Source organism: Amyelois transitella, chromosome 13 (genome assembly GCF_032362555.1).
Source record: "Amyelois transitella isolate CPQ chromosome 13, ilAmyTran1.1, whole genome shotgun sequence".
Taxonomy (NCBI): domain Eukaryota; kingdom Metazoa; phylum Arthropoda; class Insecta; order Lepidoptera; family Pyralidae; genus Amyelois; species Amyelois transitella.
The window spans coordinates 6,729,426-6,744,747 of record NC_083516.1 but is presented as its reverse complement, the minus strand read 5'-3'; the positions used below and the strand labels follow the sequence as shown (position 1 = coordinate 6,744,747).

The window sequence follows — 15,322 nt, the reverse complement described above, 5'->3', positions numbered from 1 at the left end:
TTAGACGCATCGTTTTTTCTCAATTCGGTTTCTCATTTTTGTTCGTATGTTTAATATAGATATGGATTTTACCTACCTATATGTCTTACTAGAATTTTAATAAAAATGAAGTGGCTTAAAATAGAAACATTTCGATTTTGCTCTCGAAATAAAATGTTTCATTTTAAAAAATAACTATTTTTATTTCTTTCATCAATCGAACCCTTATTAAATATTTATAATTAAATGCCACATAGGACCACTTCTTATCCTACCCATGGATGTCGTACCTAAATGACAACTTAGGCAAAGACTAAAAAGCTGGCACACACTTTATTTTTTACGCTACCAAGCATAGAAGCTTGCATTTGATGAATGTTCTGCTATTCAGTTAGTCGCCTTTTACGACATCCATGGGAAAGTGTGTCACGTATTGGCTCTGTCTACCCCGCAAGAGATATATATGAATTTCCCACGACAAGGTTTCGGCAAAACAAAAAGTTACGTCATTGTCAGATGAATATGACATCAACAGTGTCAAGATGTCAAATTTAATAAACTTCTTCTAGCAAGCAAGGGATGACCATTATTTGCGAATAACATTGATTTTAAAATCGATTTAAATCGTAATGATCAATTTATAATAAAATCAAGGTCCAAGAAATACATTTAAAGAACCATAATTTTTTAAATTTAAATTTAAAAAAAAACGTGATAAATTTTTGACTAGCAATTACAGTAAAATCGGGAAATTTGAACAATTACATCAACTCTTTAAGTGAGTTTTTATAATAATCACAACAACAAACATTTCAGGTTACTTAAGATTTATACCGTCAACATTAAATATCGCTATTGTGCATGCGTTTCTTGTTTTTATCGAATAAAAGTTTTTTAACGTGGAAGAAAATTATTTTGAAGATGGATTTATGTCGTTTTTTTTTCTGAAAAAATCGCCATCCCTACTTTCAACTTATATCAATATTGTTTGGTATACCAATACAAAAAAATCGAATATCGATTTTTGTGATTGAGATTCAAATAGTGACAGGTTGCTAACCCATCGCCTCGATCGGAAGAGATTATCTTGAAACATTGATTGTTCGATTATTCGATTAAACGATCTCAAATCGCATCCCTCGAGTTTAGTAATTAACATCTGTCTAAAACAATCTTTAATCACAACAAGAAAGGATGAATCATTCTATTAATTTCAATTGCTTAAATATCTGCGGCTGAAATAGGATTTAAATATCTTGAGATTTCATGAATTAAACTAATTCATATCATAAATAAGCAAATTCTTGCATCATGAATTTCTTTAGGAAAGAGCCTACTGTAAAAGGTAAGTATTTACTGACGTATTTTCTAATTAACTAGCTCTGGGTAAAAAATACTCTATGTTGCTTTCGAAGGTCTATTCTTTATCGGTGCAAAATTTCGTGGAAACAGTTTTTTAAAATAATTTGTTACAACATACCTACCAAAATTTGTTATATTAATTAAAGTGTGGATGTGGATTTTTTCCATTCCTATACCTACTTATTGTATATTAGATACAAATCAATCAAGACATTACTTGATTAATTTTAATTATATTAAGACAATTTCACATTATGTAAAATTTTTCGACAAACTTAAATTTCTTAAAGTAAATGCATCAGTAATGGACAGTTTAAGGGCAAATTGCTGAATTTTGCTAAGCTACACCTATGTAGTGAAAGAAATAGTAATGAAACTATTTCAAATGTAAAATATTGTCCTTATTCCACAATCTAATAAATTACGCGTGAGATATTGCAATTGGTTTTAATATAATTAACAAACAAATAAATTCTGTCTTTTCACCAGTCATGGACAGCAAAAACGTACTATTGTATCAATGCCTTGTATTTTTAACTATAAAAGTCGGTCAAATTTAAGGTACTAATTACAATGCTGTATCTACTTAAATAAAAGAAGTATGATTCATTTATTGGATGATTCTATCATAATGATAATTTGTTGTTATTTTTTCTTCTTTAGAACAACAGAGACAAAATGACAGAGACTTACGTAAAGCTGGTCGAGATTTGGAAAGGGATAAAGCTGCCTTGGAAAGGGAAGAAAAAAAATTGGTTTGTTGAAATGCCTACTTGATTAATATATTTTATAAGTAGTTTGGGTATTTAGTAAAAATTTTAATAAAACAATATGACTTTTTCAGGAAATGGATATAAAGAAAATGGCAAAGGAAGGCAATAATGAGGGATGTAAAATTTTAGCAAAGCAGTTAGTTCAGTTACGCAAACAGAAAAACAGAATATATGCAGCCAATAGTAAGGTAAGTTTCATTTTAATACAATTAAGAAGAGAATATACCTTCATGGAGCAAGAACTACATTTTTTTTCACATGGAAGTGAATCCCTGTGCAAAAGTCAGTTAATAGATATATTAATACCAAAAACTAAGTTATCTTCTAGTCACAAGGTTTAAATTCATTTAAATAACAAATGACCTTCAAAATTTAAGTGTCCAATTAAAATATCATCTACTCTGGTATCCAAATTAGTAATTGAAACCCTCTTGGCTGTAAAGTAAGCTGATCATGTTGTTACAACTGTCTAGTGATGACAGCCGGAACCAAAGCTTAACAAGCCTTCCAAAGTATAGAGAATGTAGACAACCTACTTAATTATATATTATATATAAAATAAGTTTATTTTAATATTAACAGGCATAGCCAGCTGGCATAATAGTATGCATATGTATGCCACAGTAACACTTGTCATGACATTGTTTTAGTAGACGAAAAAAAAAGCTAGCATCAGATCTAATTTTATGGTAAAATATTTTTATTATTAGTTTTACTTAAATATAGTGCAATGCTTTACATTTGATTATTCCTCTCCTCTTCAGTTGTCCTACTTTCTTCTTTAGTGTATATACATATAATATTTCTAAACTTTCACTATACTTCCTACAGATGGAACAACTAAGTACCATTAACACATCATTTTCATTCAACTTAAATCTATACTAATATTATAAAGCTGAAGAGTTTGTTTTTTTTTTTTGTTTCAACGCGCTACTCTCAGTAACTACATGTTCTAATTGAAAAATTATTTTTGCATTGAATAGACCATTTATCAAGGAAGGCTTTAGGCTATATAACATCACGCTGCAAATATAAGGAGCAAAGAAATAATGGAAAATGGGTATATAAACAGGGAAAATTATTCATTTTTGAGGGCTTCAATGATGCCCAAAATAACTATTCCACACGGACGAAGTTATGGGCACAGCTAGTGCAACCAGCAATATAAGGAGTTAGAAATAAGGATAAAGCAAAAGAAGTTAGCAGGGATTGTGGAAACATATCAGCCTCCCTATAGGTGACCAATGAAATAGAGACAAAAATAACACATGCCTTGGTGTTGGTGACATCCATAAATAACCTTAATACTTCCCTGAGTAATATATAAGTGCTTTGTGGTTCCCTGCACCAATAGAAAAAAAAGAATACGATCACTCCATTTATTTCCCATGGATGTCGTAAAAGGCGACTAAGGAATAGGCTTATAAAGATGGGCTACCAACCTGTCACTATTTGAATCTCAATTCTATCATTAAGCGAACAGCTGAACGTGGCCTATCAGTCTTTTCAAAACTGTTAGCTCTATCTACCCTGCATATATGGGGATATAGACATGATTATATGTATGTGTATTTATGAGATAAATGAATATGACGTGCATTCTCAAATTTCACAGATATCCAGTGTCCAGATACAGAACAAAGCGATGGGAGCAAACATAGCTATTGCTAACGCAATGGGCACTACAGCAAAGACAATGGGCAATATGAACAGAGTCATGAATCCCCATCAAATTGCAAAAGATATGGAGGCATTCAAACAGGCCAACGCTAAAATGGATATGACTGATGAAATGAGTGAGTATGGCATGTCATTTATGTAATCCTATGTTTTGATATCTCAAACAATTATTTTAATTTTGTAGAAGCTGTTATGGAGCCCTCTGCAGTCTGTTTTTTTTTTAGTTTTTTGGTATCCACTGATTTTTTTTTTAAATTAAATGTTGCAAAAGTATTAATATACACAAAGTAAAACTTTTCTTAAGAATTAGCTAATCATCCTTTTGCCAGGGTAGTTGTAGAAGGTAAACAATTTGACTATGCTGATAACAAATAACACTCAATACAAATGACCAACAAATGTCATAAAAAATCCCACTTTAATTAGAAGTTTCCACATCATCGATTACCAAGCGCATACCAACATTTAAAATACATACATTTATGGTAAACGGAATTAGTTATATCGACTTAGTAATAATATAATTTTTTTTACAGTTTCAGAAACCCTGGACGACATCATGGGTGAGTCTGGTGACGAGGAAGAAACCGAGGGTGTGGTCAACCAAGTATTGGACGAAATCGGCATTGAAATAAGTGGGAAGGTATGTATGGTATTTCCCTAGCCCTGGCCCCAAGCAATACTAAGGGACCTTTTTATTTGCAGATAAAAAAGTTTGTGAGCGGGGCAGCGTTAGTTTTCGCGTGATGAAAACTGCGTTGCGAGTGCCGTGTTGGAATCCTTTTGTACATGGTTTGTATTGATGAAAATTGTTGTTGTTTCAGATGGCAAACGCGCCTTCCGTGTCCCGCACCAAGATTGGCGCGTCCACTTCCGACGAGGACAAAGAGCTCATGGCTCAACTAGCTCGTCTAAAGTCGTAATAAAAAGTTATTATATTTGCGATTCCTTTAATGACTTATATATACCTTGGATTAGTGTTTAGTGCGAGTGGTATAAAACGTATTAAATTTTTGTAATTTCAGACTTCCTCATTGCTTCAGTAACTAGTTCAGATAAATAGAATTCAGCAACTGTTTGCAAATGCTTTTTCGTTTGTCTGAATTGGTAACAGAATTATTTTGGGAATCAGATGTTAGTCAAGCAGAATATGCGGTTTCTGTTTTAAAACTTTAGGCAGATTTTCTTTAGTAAAGCTTACATGTTTCTAGTCTTTAAGTCGTTTTGAACAGAATACTAAAAAGCATCTCGTACTAAACACTTCTAATTGTGCTACAATCGACCCTTTAAAATTGGAAGTATAATCTTCGGTTCGTTCCACATTATACCATTTTTTTGTAAAATGCTGCACTTGTTTATTTATTTTGTCTGAAACTATGTTCAACCTTAATTCACATTTTTGAGATGATTACTAGTATTACGTATTAATTGTTTTTAATCTGTGAAGAAACACATGATGAATGATTTAAGTAGTAATGTATATGAAATCTTGTAACATGCATGTGCATAACTCTCATTTACTGTCTCTTAGCTATTATTAAGCAATTTACAATGTTCAAATTTAAAATATTGTCTAAAAATCACCATTCGGGCGATATTTTTCATTAGTGATTATAAATTGTTATTTGAATTAAAATGAATTTAAACCGTCCATATTTGTAAATAATATCAGTACGACTTCCAGGCAACAACTTAAATTATAAATTTCATGATCATGTAAAAAAACTTAACTACAAGTAATTGGTAAAAATGTAATGATAGTCAAGTTTACCATGTGGTCATTCCATAAATTAAAATACGAGTATCTTGTTTTTATTCAATTTAATAATAATCAAATAGGAAGGTAAAGGAAGTTGCTAACGGCACGTGAGTATTGGCTCAATACTTGCAATCATATATACTGACATAATCCGAATAATATCAAAATAATAAAAATGCCATATAAATCTATAGGAATTGTGTCTCGCGGTTTTTCAACACACGCAGTTTTTTGTGAAGATGTAAAGCTTATATTAGATCAATACGTTATAGTGACTGACGGTGGTGGTTTATCTTATGATAAAGAATCCACTTAATCATAAATTTTACTTATGTCAAAGCTTATTATATTATTCCGGATTATATGGCCCTGGCTCTGGCACATACCATACAAAACAAATTAACTTTATCGTCCATAACAAAATTACTTAAGTTAGAGAACCTAAAAATGGGTGAGCAAAAGGCGGACTTATCGCTAAGAAATCGCATAATATTTGTTTTCCTATGTATCTGCCAGAGGAGCTTTGTGGTTAATGTCTATGCATATAATGTGAAAATAGCTGTGATATTTTTGTATTGTATTATATGATATGTAATATGTACAATGATTGTAAATAACATTAAATAAATCTATTTTGTGAAAATAAGAAGTTAAGTTTTATTCAAAATTAACTTTAAACGAAAAAGCGGACCCCCGTATTTATTATATCAGAATCCTATAAATTATTGCAAACTTATTGTCAACCGCCTATGTTACCTAAGTACTCCTGAATGTCTGTTCTATATCTGTGCCTAATTTCAAACCAATTCGTTAGTTTTAATCTTTATCAATCCCATAAACATTTCTCTTTAAACTACATATATATTTCGAGTACCTAGTATGGATGTACGACACCTTGATACCTACAATGAGTACCTACATAGCACTGCTTTTATACCTGCTTGTGGTACCTACTAAAGAAATATGAATAATCTACGAAGGGCGCACCTCGCGACATTGAAATGCGAAAAGCGACTTCGTCATTTGCTTTAAAATTTAATTAAATTTACACTTCTTGTTTACACACGATAATGTCACCCTTATTTGACGAGCTACCATTAATCCTAGTCGCATTTTGTTGAGGTGACTCGACGTGAGCTGTGCTACAAAATGATTCCCATATCGGATCACATGTTCGATGAAGGTATAAACAATAGTATGTTTCAAAATGATATGAGGAACATCAAAAATGATAAGCAGTTTTTTGAGAAAACGCAACGTGATTACGTAAGTTTTTCATAGGTGACTATGAACTTCGTTAGCACTGAAACCCAACAAAATGAAGTAAGAAAAAAACATACATACCATTATGTCTGTTTTCCATTGAGGTAGGCAGAGACTGGATTTCCACTTGCTACGATCCTTAAAGACCTCTCCCGCTATAGACCTTGAAGAAAAATATTGAATTTTTTTCTTAAAGTGTTGTCAGTTGCAACCTCCACCGCAAAACCATTTAGTCCATTGTCGAAAGCTGGTTAATTTATGGCGGTTGTGGTTATATAGTTTAAACTTCCAACGTTGCGATAAAAATAACAAAATGTGAAAAAGTTTTGTTGTTTTGCCAGGAACAAGAGCAACGAGATCTGTTGTCATCCCAAGATGGCGATACGTGTGAAATCCACGACCAGTTTTATAGGGATCATAAATTATTACTGGTTTTGTTTAGAGCCCTTGCAGTCATGCCTATCACTAGGTCTAGGCCCGGTAAGTTGATAATGAAGTTAATTAAATCACTACTCATCATTATATGAGATAGAAACAGTTTCTTCGCTTCATTTGATGTACACTGGAGGTACAGTCATAAATATACTATAGGTGTACTAACTTATAAAAGTGATAACCTGCAGAGTTAATTTATTTTGTTTTTAAATTTTAATAATTTATCATATTTCTCTGCAGTTTATTATATTGAAACAACAAATACTGAAAACATATAAATTAACAGGTACCTAAGTGTTTCATGTTTTATTATTTTGTTATTATCTTTATTCGATGTAGGTACCTATACTAAATCACTCCCACCCTGAAAGTTTAAGACCACCCATGAACATAACCTAGAAGTGGGAAAACTACTTACATACATACATATGGTCACGTCTATATCCCTTGTGGGGTAGACAAAGCCAACAATTCGGCCACTTTCAGCTTTTTGGGTTAATGATAGACTTGAGATTCAAATAGTGACAGGTTGCTAGCCCATCGCCTAAAAAAAGTATCCCAAGTTTTTAAGCCCATCCCTTATGTCGCCTTTTACGACATCCATGGGAAAAAGATGGAGTGGTCCTATTCTTTTTTGTATTGGTGCCGGGAACCACACGACACAAAAACTACTTACCTGTGTAATAAATATTTTAATATCACAGCATGTTCATTATTGTTCATCCACATAGGAACGATCACCTTCAGCTGGCGTTCGAGTGCCACAGCATACGCCATCTGCTTCTACATCGCCGCCACCGTGGTGGTGCTGGTAGTAGGCTACGAAAGGATCATGATTCTTCGCTCCATCAAGAAGTTTGATGACTACATTTATGCTATTCTGTTCGTGGTGTTCCTGGTACCGCATTTTTGGATCCCTTTCGTGGGCTGGGGAGTGGCCCATCAAGTCGCTATTTATAAGACCAATTGGGGGAAGTTTCAAGTGAGTTCTACATTTATTTCTCTACCTGTGTCATGATCTTGAGCGAATCAGTTGGAGATATTACTAAAACGGTAACAAAAAACATGTTGCATAGTCGTATCTTCTTATAACCAAAAAGCCTGAATATTATTAATTACATTAATAAAAAAAAATATATGACGGTTTCTTAAAAAATCGGAAGATCATATTCATAGATCAGGTACATATTTTGCTACTTGTGAACTTGAGAAACTGAATTGCACAAATAAGTTCCTGTAAACCCGACGAAAAACATAGTTAAGAATAAAATTAAAATATACTAGACTAACGGAGTTTTGTAGGATATACTTTTATTGCTAAATCTACTCTTCAATATTTTTACAGGTCAGATACTACAGGGTAACCAGTGAAAATCTCCAGTTTCCCAATCTGAAAACTAGCATCGTCATTATAAGCATTGGCTGCTTGTTGCTGGCTGTGTGCTTCTTGCTCAGCCTGTGTGCTCTGCTCGATGGCTTCTTACTAATTCACACTACTGCGTACTACCATATTATAACTATGATCAATATGAACTGCGCGTTGTGGTATATAAACTGCAAAGGGATCAAAATTGCATCACAAGGCTTATCCGACTGCTTTCGAAGAGTGAGTTATTTTTTTACACAATTCCGTGTCAATTGATAAAGACGTGATTATATGTATAAAATTTGTGTCTGTCCTATTGTAGGATGTACAGATGGAATGTTCTGCGAAGTTAATATCTCGATATCGCTTCCTGTGGCTGAACCTCTCAGAATTGCTACAATCCCTTGGGAATGCCTATGCTAGGACCTATTCTACTTATTGTCTCTTCATGTAAGTATACTTCTAAGTGAAAAACTGGAAGAGAAGGTTCAAGAAGCATTTAGATACTCGTTGTATTAATTATTAATTTATAATGTATACAACTCATATGTTAACTCCTATTAATAATGTGTGCAACTTTAGATCGTAGCAGTCAAATTTAAGAATCAGTACAACCATTTTGTAACATACGAAATAACCTTAATAATAAGAACATACGTATATGTATACCAATGTCTCAAGAAGAAGAAAAATGCATCACACCCAGAACATAAAATATTTTATTTTTAGGTTTACAAACATAACTATTGCTATCTACGGAGCCCTGTCGGAGATCGTGGACCACGGCTTTGGTTTCAGTTTCAAGGAGATGGGTTTGTTCGTCGATGCAGCTTACTGCTCCACCTTGCTTTTTATCTTTGCTGATTGCTCACACAAATCCACACTGAAGGTATCTCTCAAATATATCAACAATTATTAGCTGTTAAGTGGTGATGGCACTTTGGAGACGCATAGCCGGAATTGGCGGTCGATTCACGAATGTTTATGAGACATATGCCTTGCCGTTGACATCAAAAATTAATTAACCATATAAGAATCTTATCCACCTTTAATCCTGGTGTACTGTAGACACTTCGCAGCAGGTGACATTCTGAAATGTATGAATGCTGAAATTCTTTAAAACATATTCTTTCTTACAAAAAATGGTGTAAATTTTTTATGTCTATAACGAGTATGTTGCCTTTCTTATTTTTAGGTAGCAGCCGGAGTGCAAGATACTTTGCTTTCTATTGACGTGTTGACTGTTGATCGTCCAACTCAAAAAGAGGTATTCTTGCATTATTCATAAAGAAGAAATATACTAATTACCTACCTATTATATTTTATTCGTCTTTTATAGCAACATCAAATGATTGCTAAGTTAACGTGTCGTTTTGGTCGAATTTTAGTTAGTTCTTACCGATAGTATGCATAAAAGTAATCTATACAATTTAACATTGCTTTTTTCAGATCGACCACTTTATCCAGGCCATAGAGATGAACCCAGCAGTCGTCAGCCTTAAGGGATACGCGCATGTGAACAGGGAACTCCTTACATCGGTTGGTATTGTTGATCATCCTTCTAGTCCCAATGACATCTTCATATCTCTAGTGACGAGTCTGAGGTGCATCTTCAATCAATATATTGGATTGAGTAATTGAGGTTGGGAAACGACTTCCACAACCTTTGCAGGGGACCTGACCCTTATGATTATATACCAGTCGCCTGAATATGCAGGTTTCTTCGCAATTTTTTCCTCATGGTAAAGGTTGACATATTTAGCCGTTCCACACATATCACGTCATTTTCTCTAACGAGGTAGACAAATCCCAAAGACCATGTCTTCCTTGATGAAACTAAGAATCAGAAATGAAGACAAGTTTATATCCCAAATTTATAAACCGTTTCCTTGATTGACTTTTGCAATATGCGGAACCAACCAACTGATACTGATACACAATATAACTCAGCATTCATGATCAGCATGAAAACTATCTGTGCTTCTTGGATTCTAGCTTTTTTGCGGGGCTTTGCTCTGGTGGGAATTTCCAGATTAAACGCGTAGCCCATGTTTAATTTTTTGTCTCTATGCAAATTATCATAATCAGGTTAGTAGTTTTTGAATTAATTCGTTGCAATCAAAAATATAAATATACCTACATATATCTTTTTAATATTAGTATTGATTAATCTCGTAGACTCTCGTAGTATCTTGCTACGAGTTTCGTAGAGTGGTCGTAGTCTTTCATAGCCTCGTAGCAAATTGCTACGAAACTTTTTAATAAATTTTTATTTGTATAGTATTATTGGTACATTACAGGCAATAAGTATGATCGCTATCTACCTGATTGTGCTACTGCAGTTCAAGATCTCGCTTCCGAAGGATCCTCAAGGTTCTACGTGAATAATTTTTGAGAAAATTATAATAAGCAGAACAGAAATAAAATTAAAAAAACTTGTGAAACTGACATAAATTTCATTTCATTTTAATACTGAACCTTCTATTTAAAACTGTTATGAAGATTCCATCTTTGGAAAGATCCATACATATAATAAAATAGTAGCTGACCGATGTCTGTATATAAAAAATATTTCCAAAAATAAATATGTGAATTTAAGAATTTCTGTATGTATGTCTGTAGGTTGAATCTTAGATGTGTTAGACTTGGCCCAACACCCAACTAAAAAACTTAAAGTCGCAGGTAACATCTTGTATTCGCCTGACGTAAAAGTCTTTGATGATATCCTTAGCTGTTATCTTACACAACAACACAATGCATGAATAATCAAATAATGTATAAACCTAAATATGATGTTGGTACATGCGATGGTGGCTAACCGTAATATCTTAAAGGAAGCGCGAGTATTGGCACAGTTCGAAACTATACATATTATTTCGATAATAGACATTTGTTAAATATGCTCTTTCCTTTAAAGGTCGTTTTGCAATAAAATTTTTCATTAAGACTAAACCAAAGGTAAAGAAGGTACAAAAGACTCTGTGCAGTTAATCTACACCGCATTATTATTAATTAAAACTTAATTTAGCATTCGTTAGGCGAATCTCGTAATTTCGGTACATCGGTCCATACAAATATAAGTGCGTAATTCGTCCGTCACGCGATCTCCGCCCGCTGTCACCCGCAATCATTTAGTTCGGCAGGCGATGGGATTCATTAATCAACTTTTTCAATTTCCAACAACTCTAGTCCTTTTATCTGCAAGTTGGATGACGTGGAGCTTCTAATACCAATTTTTATTACCATTCCAAGAAAAACTCTGAATGATGTGCGACGACCTTAATTAATATTGCTATGCAAATTATTTAATGAATTAAATTTAATTAGTTCTACTTAGATTTATAGTAGAAGCAGAAGGCGACTGTAAGAAAAAGAGCTTGAAAAAGTACTTAAAAAACGTTAGGCACAAACTGCGCGTCCAAAAATCTTTATTTGAAAATTGCTACCTTTACGTGAATCCATAACAAAGAAATATGAGAATAAAAAGAAATATGAGAAAAAAAATGAGAATATGTACCGCTTACATATATCACCCTCTTCATATCGAAGCGAATATGTTGTGAGTTGAATTTTTGAGATTGTTAATTTATATTTTCAAAGACAAAACTATAAATACGTATATACCTTTACTTATTTTATTTCCTATAAAAACAAAGCAAATATGTACGGATTTGGGTCACCCAAATTTATATTTGAAGCTCATGGGATCTGCCGACACAAACCACGCATCACTTCACTTTTCGCTGTGTCTCTTAAATTTTATGTGATACACAGTTCTTTATGGACAGATTGACGTTGAATTTAAAAGGATTTGAAAGGGTAGGTAGTAGGATGGTCGCATATCGTGTGGTTCCCGGCATTTTAGGATATTAAATACTCCATGTCTCTTCCATGAATGTCGTAAAAGGCGAAGGCGAGCTAATAAACTTTTCTTATCGGCGATGTGCTAGCAACCTATGTCACTATTTTATTTAAATCTCAATTTCAGTATTTTCGACACTATTGGCTCTGTCTATGCCGCAAGGGATATGGACGTATATTATTGTATATGTATGTATGAAAGGGTAAGATGCATTCGCGTAACGGAACTTTGAAAGACATAAGTGAATAATAAAAGTAAGCAAAATAAATACTTGGAAATGTTTGACACAGCAACATATCAGCAGCTCCGCACGCGCAATTCCCGTGGAAAATTCAGGACATCCTCTCTTATTAAATACCTCCGCTTCTAAATTGTATTGTATAAGTTATCCGTCAGTCACTCAGTAATACAAAAAAAACAAGATTATTTAAAATGTTCAGTCTTAATCTTTTTTCAAAATTTTAAAATTGGATAGATACAAAGTTTCATTCCAAATTAAAGTGAAAGCTACTTTAAATCAAGTTTAATGTCAATGAATCCCTTTACTTTCCCAAGTTATTAATTAAAATCACTGGTATGCTTTAATACCGAGGTAGCATTTCAAGATTCCTACTCAGTTATTCTTATTGAATAAGTAATAAAACCCTTTGATACCCCAGGGTATTGAAACGGAGATATTAATCCCAGATCAATCATATAGTGTACACTTTTACACTCCCCGAGACTGCTTCTTGAAATGTTTATTTTAATTTTATAAAATTACTTTTGAAAGCAACAGAGTTAAATTCCTTAAACGAATTTGACATAGATCTTAGCTATTTTAACGATTAGTCTTTAGTGGTCAGTTAAAATGTATTGTACTAAAGAGATCTTATGTATCTTACTATCTCTTAAACATAGTTTGTTCTAAGTTATTTCCTTGCACATTAGACGAACAAAACAAGTTTAATAGAAATAGTGTTACGTTATATACGTATAAAGTATATACGTTGGATCATATTCGGATAGGTACATTCAATTGTGTATTTAATATAAAACTCATTTTCTTCCCCAATTTAAAGATGAAGGTACAATCATCGTTCAAAAATGAAGCATCCAGGTAGAATGTAAGTGTTAACTCTTTGTTATGAAAATAAAACTTACTAGCTTTACATACTTAGCAGCTATGTCCGCGCAAATTTAGCGCCACCTACTAAATATTACAAGTGTTTCGCAAATTCTACGGGACCTAGTTATAACCCGGATAAAAAGTACTTACCCTATGTCCTTCTCGACACTGTTAATTATTAAAACTTACCTTCGCAACATTTCAAGAAGGTTGATTCCGTAGATAACGTTCGAAGAGAAAAATCAAATCATAATTATTTTATTCAGAAAATAGGCTTTCCCAGGCACTTTTTAACGTCATTTTACATTTCAATAAATCACATTTAAGTTAAGTACCTCTATCTAAAATGTTAGTAGTTGTCAAAAGAAAAACAAAGAATCTTACTTTCGTATTTATAATATTATATTAATTGGAATTCTATTGATCTGCCTTTCACCAGTGAATTATCATTATTCAGTTGAATTTAAATTCTATCACTAACCCATCAGCTGCTTGCAATCTTTCAGCGTTTTCGGGACTGTTGGCTCTTTCTACCCCCTGAGGGATGTAGACGTGATTATATACTTGTATAAGCTGGACTTTAACAATCTATGGGGGGAAAGCAAGCCCACATTAGGGTTAAAATATTTAACAGTTTTGATATCATAATACGGCGCAGGCCCATAACTAGGTAACCACTGACGCAAGTTCATGTGACATCATTCAGTAGCATACGACTATCTTCCGAACGGGGCCCAACTTTGTATCGCGTCACACTCCATAACAAGTGGCTTATTAACACTCAAGAGCACTCTAGATAATGGAATTGCCTGAAAACAAAACGCATGCACTACTGACTCGATGGATTTTTACTGGCCTTAATTTTATCGACCGGTTAATATTGTGGTAGTAAATGAAAAAGGATTGAATGCCTTTGTTTTGTTATCTGATTTATCAATGTGTCGTACTTACCTAGAACTTTTAATTCCTTTCTATATTTCGTGATAAGTAGTCATTATAATATCTTCTGATCTTGAATTTATAATAACGATTTCCTTTTTAACGTTCTTGTGGAATCCGAACCGTCGGCACATTGAGCAAACATTTTAACACTGAAAGCACGAAGATGTAAATGTCTAAGGTATGCCCGCGGCTCCGCCCGCGTAAATATAAAAATCCCATCCTTAATTTTCGTTCCCGCGGGAATTTCGGGAAATCCTCATTAGGTGTACTGGATTATGCTATGCATTGTTATTTGTCTATCAGTAAGTTGGTATTCATATAGAAAATTTATACCTATTATAGCATAGATAAGTAACAGACTTGATGACTATAAGAAAGTACCATAGTACCAAATTTACCTGTCCACAATATCGCAGAATAAACAAACCACCACTTTCACGCTCGGCTTAATGTTTGAATGGAAACTTTGGATATATACTTAACTCGACCATGAATAAACATTTTCGTATTATATGTCATAAAATATATTAAAAATAATTTTGTGAAATGGATGTTCATGGAGTTTTTTTTTTGCCATGACACCGTGTAAAATCATGACCTAATAAACTTGTGGATTTTAATTTCCTGTTAGTCAACATACTTGAAATTGTTTGTTGAATATATCTTGCCTTGAATACACCTAAACTATCTGGAAAGAAATTATTTTTGTTAATAACATATTAATAAAGAATACTAAAGCAAATTTGAAGCGTCTCCGTTTACCAATCAAAGTAAATTGGGTAAAAAGCGT

At 33.2% G+C, this 15,322-nt stretch overlaps 2 protein-coding genes across 2 annotated transcripts; both read left to right on the top strand.

Annotated features, from left to right (window-relative positions):
- The first annotated feature begins 1,099 nt into the window (after positions 1 to 1,099).
- On the top strand, positions 1,100 to 6,205 carry LOC106132062 (charged multivesicular body protein 2b). The gene is made up of 6 exons (XM_013331376.2): positions 1,100 to 1,324; positions 2,005 to 2,096; positions 2,186 to 2,302; positions 3,733 to 3,913; positions 4,334 to 4,440; positions 4,622 to 6,205. Exons 1-6 carry the CDS (start codon positions 1,291 to 1,293, stop codon positions 4,718 to 4,720), a joined length of 630 nt encoding a protein of 209 aa, XP_013186830.1. The 5' UTR covers positions 1,100 to 1,290; the 3' UTR covers positions 4,721 to 6,205.
- A 500-nt stretch (positions 6,206 to 6,705) lies between these two features.
- LOC106132053 (gustatory and odorant receptor 22-like) lies at positions 6,706 to 11,004 on the top strand. Its single transcript, XM_013331366.1, has 9 exons — positions 6,706 to 6,822; positions 7,161 to 7,299; positions 7,986 to 8,236; positions 8,600 to 8,860; positions 8,943 to 9,070; positions 9,350 to 9,509; positions 9,816 to 9,887; positions 10,070 to 10,159; positions 10,921 to 11,004. The coding sequence occupies exons 1-9, from the start codon at positions 6,706 to 6,708 to the stop codon at positions 11,002 to 11,004; spliced, it is 1,302 nt and encodes a 433-aa protein (XP_013186820.1).
- The last annotated feature ends 4,318 nt before the right edge of the window (positions 11,005 to 15,322 follow it).